Source organism: Telmatherina bonti, assembly GCF_933228915.1.
Source record: "Telmatherina bonti genome assembly, chromosome: 5".
Classification (NCBI taxonomy): Eukaryota; Metazoa; Chordata; class Actinopteri; order Atheriniformes; family Telmatherinidae; genus Telmatherina; species Telmatherina bonti.
The window spans coordinates 17,757,937-17,765,957 of record NC_136623.1 but is presented as its reverse complement, the minus strand read 5'-3'; the positions used below and the strand labels follow the sequence as shown (position 1 = coordinate 17,765,957).

The following is an 8,021-nucleotide window of genomic DNA, read 5'->3' as shown; positions in this document are numbered from 1 at the left end:
GGGGCTGGGCCCTCAACAGCTGGAAACCGTGCGGTTTGACAAAGAAAAGTCATTGCAGTGGACCTGGAGAGAAGCATTTCTCACTTGTAGACCTTCAGGAGAGGTCTACCAGGAGGGACTGAAAGACTGAAATTGGAGTGGACTTCTGGCAGTGCCATCATTCCTGCAATTACCTGACTGGCCAGGTCCTCCCTTCTTGCAACTGACCCTAGCACATGCCAGTAGGTAGGAACCAAGCATTCCTGTGCCTCTCATCAGCTAGCCATGAAGGAAGGAAGAGGGACAGAGTCACTGGGCACATCCTGGCTCTTAGATGTAGAGGTCAGGCTGAAAGGACCATAATCTTCTATTGCCAAGCAGTTTTATTAACTTTTTTTTTAATACTTTGATTTATATTTAACATTGTCAGTTTGTTGTTGTACTCTGCCTATGGTTATTATTACTCCTCATATCATTGCAGTGAACCCTTGTTTGTAGTTTTCTGGCAGATGTTTCCTTTATTTCTGCCAGTGTTACTTTTTTTCTTTTCCAGTTTTGGAGGCAGGTGATAGATGCTGCTCCACACCTGTACAGTTCCTCCATTGTAGTCTTCCCTTGACTGGCCTCTCACCTCAGCAAGGACCTGCAGTGCAGTTATATTGCTCATTTTAAATAGGAAAACAAAAAGTGGACCTTTATATCCTTTCAAAAGTAATAAGCCGTATGTTTTTAGATGACTATATGCCTCTCTGTCCCTCGCCAAGTCTTGATTTCTATAGCCTCAACACCATCTTCCGCCATCTCTCACCTCCCCTCCTTCCTCCTTTTGTCACTTTAATGCTCTCCAGACCTTTTTAGGCAGGGAGTAAACTGGGGGGAAGTGAAGGGAGGTAACAAATCAGAGGTGGTAGGGTATAATACTGGTTGTGTCTTTGTGCAGGACTTGGTTGTGTTGTAAATAACTGTAGAGTCAGTAGACTCATTGATATGGAACAATCTGTCATTGAACATAAATTGACTTATAAGACATTACTGAAGGTTAAAAACATCAGAAAAAAATAAATGACTATTAATGTTCTTGTGTTTTACTCGTTTTGTTGTTCTGTATGCAGGAAAAAAAGTTAGATTAGTCATTTAAGTTTGGATTTGTATTTTTTTGTTATGTAAACAAAAATAGGTGGTAGTGGGTTTTTTTTCTGGCAACAAGTTTTAAGCAGGAATACGATTCAAATTCTTACTATAACCTATAACTTATCACAACTCAAACATAACAGCTGGAGTAAATATGTTCTGGTACAAATCCCAGTCATGGAAAAACATTTAATTTTTGCCCATTTACAGCAGGATGACTGTACTTAAGAGAAAAAAAAATTACATCCATGTCATAAAAAGTGATTAAAAAATAATCATACAAATGTCATCTGAGGCACAACCAATGGTTGTTATTTATAATTAACACCATAGAATTTATACAATGTAGAATTTTCATATACATTAACATCGACCCCTCGTAGCTTTGTTTACAAGAGAACCTGACATACTTTGGTCCGCTTGCTAAATAAACTTTTCAGTTTATAAATATTCCAGTAGATGATAACTCGGCTCAAATGTCAAACCTCATACTAGTCAAGTCTTGTTTCAGCCAGTACTAAGACTAGTATTGATTAAATAAGTTCTTCCATGGCTTTAATTCATCCTTATAGCAGCTGCACTCTGTCCACAGCAACCGTCTCCATGGTGAGGCCGTTCTCCAAAGCCGTGTGGTAGATCTCCAATGCCTGCTCCAGTGGCAGCACTCCTCCTTCGCTCGTCTCAATGATTGCAATGGTCTCCCCAAACTCATTACACATAATGGTAGGAGTGCCTTGTGCCTGCAGGGTGGATATTTAAATAAAATAAAAATAAAAAAGATGCACAGACAAAATAAGGCACTGTTCTTGATAATGATCAACCCGTGTTTTATGAAAATCCAATTACTTGTCTAAACTTATATTGTGAAGAATTCCTTAAATGGCAGATTGTGTAACATGAGGTTTTGTAAATGAACGTGATGAACCTCTGAAGTCTGACTTAAGTCAAACCTAAATAAACATGGAGATATTTTCATTGTGTTATTTATTCCACTGTCTTATCGTTTTTGGGAGAGGTTACCTGCTGTAGATCTGAAGTCTGGATTTGGATGAGCTGAGGCTGTTTGTTAGTTTGGTCCACAGCAGACGCATCAACCACTGCTACAGCAGAGCTGGCCTCCATCGCAGCCTGGGAAGCAGCCTCCTCGTCCATCTTCTGCTGCCTGGCGTGGGTCTTCTTATGGTTCCGCAGGTTGGAGAAGGTTTTGAAGGCTTTGCCGCACAGGGGACACACATGCGGCCTTTCGCCTGTGTGTGTCCTACGGTGCTCGGCTAAGTGCATGCTCTGGATGAAACCCTTCCCGCACACTTCGCAGCGAAAAGGACGTTCACCAGAGTGCGTGCGCAGGTGCTCCCGCAGGTGTGTGTTCTGACGGAAGCGCTTTCCGCACACTTGGCAGGGAAAGGGCCGTTCGCCGGTGTGGACTCGCTGGTGAAGCGCAACTCCAGAGGACGACACAAACAGTTTGCCACAGATGGGACACTGGTGAGCTTTAGGCCGCTTGCCGGGAGTGCACCGTGGCCGGCCGAGGCCCAAGGCGAAGTGACTCAGTTTGTGAAGTCGTAAATTGGCCGATGAATTCAGCTTCTTCCCACAAACATTGCATTCCAGGGCTCCTTTAGCCAGACTGGTTGAATCCCCCGTTTCTGTCATTGCTGTTGAGGTGGAGGGCTCCAAGACCAGGTCTTTACCCACCACTGCTACATTCTGGGCATCTTTTGGCCCCTCTATCTGTGAACTGTCCTGTATAAGTGCAGGGTGCTGCTCCAAGCAGTGGCCGTCCCGTTGCTTCCTGGTTAGGAAGCCTTCCTCACAGTGAGGACAGGGAAAAGGGGCTGGAGCTCCTGGATGTTGGGTAAATCGATGTGCTGCCAACTTGGTTGCCCAACGAAAAGTAGCAGGACAGTCCGGGCAAGTCAGCGTCGCGGCACTCGAGTGCAGCAGGCTGTGCTGCCGAAGATTGGACGACTGAGAGAAGGAACGATGGCACACGTCGCAGCGATACGGGCGCACGCCAGAATGGATGAGAGTGTGTCTCATCAGGTTGCCCAGCGATGAAAACGTTTTCCCGCAGTCCGAGCACTGGAACGGCTTCTCTCCTGTGTGTGTTCGGATGTGGTTTCGCACGTGGATGTGTTTCTTAAAAGACTTCCCGCAAATCCCACAGATGAACCTACGCTCTATGACATGGGACTTGCGCCAGTGCTGCATGAGTTGCAACTGGGAGGGAAATGTTTTTGGGCATGAACGACAACGAAAAAGTCCTTTTCCTGACGATGAAGTTGAAGCAACCTCTGCCGAACCAGTGACGCCGGACAGGACTCCCGCAACGCTTTCATCCACAGAAGGGCTTAAAACTGACACAGTGGTGTCTTTCAGCTCATCGGTGTTTCCCTGATGTGTGTCTGATGTTGCGGTTTTGATGCCCGTCTTCTCCTTCCCAGGATCCACTGCTTCCACTTCGCTGGGAGAGTTTTGACTTTGATCCTCTAGCGTCTCCATCTCTTCCTCGGTTAGAGGTGCCATCAGGTTTGTTTTTGACTCGTCGCTGTGGGAGTTCCTCGCTCTTGCTCTCTGAAGGATTGTGAGAGCGGTGGCAGACATTCTTTTTGGAGGTGAAGCCTAGAGGACAGCAAGCACATGTTGATAAGTTAGAGCAACCTATGGGTGTGAAAGCAGCTAAACAAAAAAAAAAAGGTCAGTAACGGCCATTTTCATACCACAAAAACAGCTGCGGTGCTATAAGCATCGCGATTGAGGTGGGTTCGACGGTGGTAGAGGTACTTTGTCATGTTGGTGAAAGTTCGATTGCAAAACTGACACTTGTGAAGGGGGTCTGCAGTGTGTGACTTCCTGCAAAAACCAAAAGGAAAAGATTAAAACAGAAAGAAAAAAAAAAACATAGCATAGGCTGCTGTGGCGTTACCGAGTGTTCACCTGTGCATGATGAGCGTCATCTCAGTGGTGAAACCAACACCACAGTCCACACACAGATACCGCGCCACGCCTGAGTGAGAGCGCATGTGCGTCTGCAGTGACGTGGCTTTCTTGAACACCTTGCCGCACTCCGGGCATTCGTGCGTGCCTTGTTCGTGCACACGCTTGTGAGCAGTTAGCCGGTTGACTGAGGTGAAGGTGCGGTTGCAGAGCTCGCACTGTAGCGGTTTGACACAGGCTGCTGCTTTCTTCTCCACCGCTCTGTTCCTCATGTCCTCCACCTTGTCGGAAGCGTCTTCCCTTCCTCGCATCTCCTCAAGGCCGCTCATGACCCCGGGCTCGCCGCTCTCCTTGTCCTGGCCCAGGAAATGCTCTCCCTGGTGCTGGAGGAAGTCTTCAGGGGTCTGGAAGAGAAGGGAGCATTCGGAGCATTCGTAAGGGTGGATGACCACCAACTCTGTGGTCTGATGATGCTGGCTGTCATCATCCACGCTGGGGGCGAGCCTCAATTCCACTCTCTGTACACCGTTCTCTAAGACCTCCAGTTTTGCTGAAGAGCTCCGGCCTACATTAGGCAGCAGGGGAGGCAACTTGGAGCGACGCTGAGTTGAAGTGGTGGAGCTGTCTGCCAGAGCCTGAGCTGTGAGAATCTGCAGGTGCATAGTGGCAGAACCGGGAGCTGGAGTAACTGGGGGCAGCAGGTAGGAGTGGGAGGCTGTAGATTTAGCGCTAGACTGACGTTTCTTCTGTTGCTGCTGCTGCTGGGCAAGCACCTGGAAAATACAGAGCAGTATAGAAAAGGCAGCCTTTAGATGGAAAACTTATATTCAGTGTGCAAAAAACACGAGTCATTTGCTGGTATTTCACTATGCCAGTACCAAATGACTCAGTCTTTAGCAACTATATACCAACTAACAGATAAAACAAAAGTAAAAAAAAAAAGCAGCTTAGCTCTGTTTGTTACCTTTTGACTCAAGCATATAACATGATAAAGACATGTAGAATGTGAATATTATTGATATGACACAATCAAACATGATAAAACCTCTTTCTCACTGGTCAAAAGACCCACTAACATCTAACATGAGTGCAGTGGAAACATATTTAATTCACTCCCACCACAAATGACAGAGCAGTGGATGTGGGTTTTTCTCAGCTCCTGCTCCCATCAACATTGGGAACACTCATTTGCACACACTACTTTTCAGAGGATGCTTCACTTGGAGCTGCAAGAGTAGGAACAGCTCACTTTAAAAAAAAAAAAAAAACACTTTTACACACTATAAAGTTTTGCATGTATTCACAATTATGAAGTTCTTCTTAAACACCGAAGTGACGGATGACGTTGCATGTCGAGGTTGAATTTGCAGTTAGATCACAGTACCTGCGCCAGGATCTCCCCAGCTTGCTGCTCGCTTAGCACATAGTTCTGTGTGTTGTTTAGAGGAGTGATGGAGCCATCCGGCTGTAGCACATACTCCTGCCGCAGGGACACAAAAACACAAGTTAATGGATTGGCACAGATATTACACAATGTTTGATTACTGCTTTTGTGTTTAAACAATACAACTCGAGACTCCTGTCACTCTAATCTGTTTCAGCAGATCATCCAGCATTTTGAGGATTTCAGGTTTGGCTGTAACAAGGATTCTTAGTAGTATTTTCTAGTACCGGAGTAAAGTCAAAGTATACAAAGGACATTTTGGTTGTTTCTGAATGCAAAACTGCACAAGTAGATCAATGTCCTAAGACAACTTAATCAAAGTTTCATTGACAATTCAACCTCTATCGGATGTCCCACAGAGATGCAGTTAATCAAGGAGTTAATTATCCATAACCGTGACAACTGACAAACAGACAATATATCTTAGCTCCTCATAAAGTCACACTAATCAGTATGTCCCCTTACCGCTGTCTCTGAGTTACTGTGTGTGCTGCTCCTGTTGTGGGTCCGCCTGTGTTCTAACCAGGTCTCAGGTGAGTCAAACAAAGCCAGGCAGTCAAGACACTGGTACTGAACTGGTCCCGACACCTCTGAATTTGCCGCCTCCGTGTGCAGAACATCAGACAGCTCTAAAAAGCAGTTATAAGCATGTGTCAGTGTTTTCTTACAGTTTGACTACTTTTTTAATTTGTGTAAACTGATTTTGTGCATGTCACATAAGCTGGCTTTATCTTGGAATTTGCGTAAAAATCATAAAGAAAAGTTCCTGAAATAAATTGAACTGTTAGTCTCATTCACCTTCTTGCTCCACTTGTATCCCAGCTTCACTAATGTGCATCTCCTGATGCTGCAGCAGCTCCTCTGAATTCACCAGGAGGCTCCCACACTCCAGACATTGGTACTGCTGACACTGCCCCATCTCTGAGGTGCACAAGACCTCCCCTGCTTCACCCTCCACCTCCTGGCCTGTGTGAATATGCTGGTGGATCAGCACATCCTCAAGGGTGTTGAAGAGCTGATGGCACTCGCTGCACATATACTGGTGCTCCACATACATGTCCTCTGCCTCCTCCTGCCCCTGCTCTGCCATTGTGGCAGTGTTTCTGTGTGTATGTTGGAGGTGTGTGAGGAAATAATAACTCAAACTGAAGCTTAAAAGCTGCGCCCTGTGAATGGGAACAGCTTTTGTCGTCCAGAAAGTGAAGATGCAAATACACCTGGAAGGAACACAAAATAAAATAATGGCATAATAATATAATACTAGCACACAAGTCAGCTGAACTGGAGTAACTATATATTAAAACGTGTAGTGGCTCTCCCACACGAAGCAAACTGTATCGTCACATTTACAATGGATTTGTTCACTAAAAAAAAAAAATACCACAGAGAGACATTGTGAAACTAACCCGCCAGCAAAAACATTAAATTAAACAGTCGGTAACAAAATGAAGGGCCTCCGTCACGTTGCATTACGATCTCTACGCAGTACAAGCCAACAAATCATCAATTTCCTCACAATTTTAATCCGTATCTTTGTTTACAGTGTGTGATGCCATATGGAGAGCTGTTGGCGGCGCTCCCTCCGATACTGCAAACCTATTTCTCGGCACCGCAGTTTCCTGACAGCGTTCCCCCGGTTCGCCGGGCGGTCCGTCAGGCGGCGCTACCCACTTTTCCCCGAAGCTCTCCGGCCACAACGGCGGGCCCATCTTTTCCCTTACCTCTCATTTACTGTTGTTGGACAGTCCCCCGTGTAGTCATCATTCGTCGTTCACACAGCCGTATGTCTGTTTGCTAGTCCCTTGCCACCATTTGTGGCAATAAAATTTAAAAAACTGAAAAATATCCCTGGGAATTTACATTACAAAGCGTGAAATGAAATGTTTGCCCGCCGATCGCCTCCATTCTTGTGATAGAACGCCCCGCCCAATGCGGTAGCCTGGAAATTTCAGAGCATGTTATTTGATAGATTTACTGTCAATCAAATAGGGACCTGCGCTGATGGGAAATGTAGTTTATGTGTGTACAAATGTACTGCGTTAAACGTATAAACAAGCGTACGTCTGCTCAGTGTTTAAAACTAAAAAGTTGTGTATGCTGTTCTGTGACAAGGTGAAAAGCCGCAAAAAAAGAAAAAGAAAAAAAGTCTGGTCATGAATTATCTACTTAGTGTTCTGATTCAATAACAGCTTGTATCTAAACAGACATTTTTCATTATTCACCTCAGGTTTAGACATCAGACGGACCGATGCCATACCTTACATGACTAGTTATTGAGTCTTTGACTGTTTTTTTTTATTTTATTTTTTTTATTTTTTTTTTATGTCTATGCTCTTTCCATACAATTTCAAAGATTTTCTGTTAAATATCAATTGTGTGTGCTACTTGTAAATCTCATTTTTGTCACTGTGTCTCAAGTAAAATCAAACAGGCTATTTTAATTTTGTTCTGAACATTTTCTTAACCTCTCCTCATGACATCCATCTCGGACCAGATCCAAGCTGTAGCTCAAGACAGGTATGGTGGTTTT

At 44.9% G+C, this 8,021-nt stretch overlaps 1 protein-coding gene across 1 annotated transcript; it reads right to left on the bottom strand.

The window, feature by feature from the left end:
* Nucleotides 1-1,669: 1,669 nt before the first annotated feature.
* On the bottom strand, nucleotides 1,670-7,376 carry znf526 (zinc finger protein 526). The gene is made up of 8 exons (XM_079241199.1): nucleotides 7,213-7,376; nucleotides 6,290-6,708; nucleotides 5,957-6,120; nucleotides 5,432-5,527; nucleotides 4,048-4,820; nucleotides 3,831-3,963; nucleotides 2,131-3,732; nucleotides 1,670-1,850 (listed from the first exon to the last, which is right to left on the bottom strand). Exons 2-8 carry the CDS (start codon nucleotides 6,579-6,581, stop codon nucleotides 1,677-1,679), a joined length of 3,234 nt encoding a protein of 1,077 aa, XP_079097325.1. The 5' UTR covers nucleotides 6,582-6,708; nucleotides 7,213-7,376; the 3' UTR covers nucleotides 1,670-1,676.
* Between the last annotated feature and the right edge of the window lie 645 nt (nucleotides 7,377-8,021).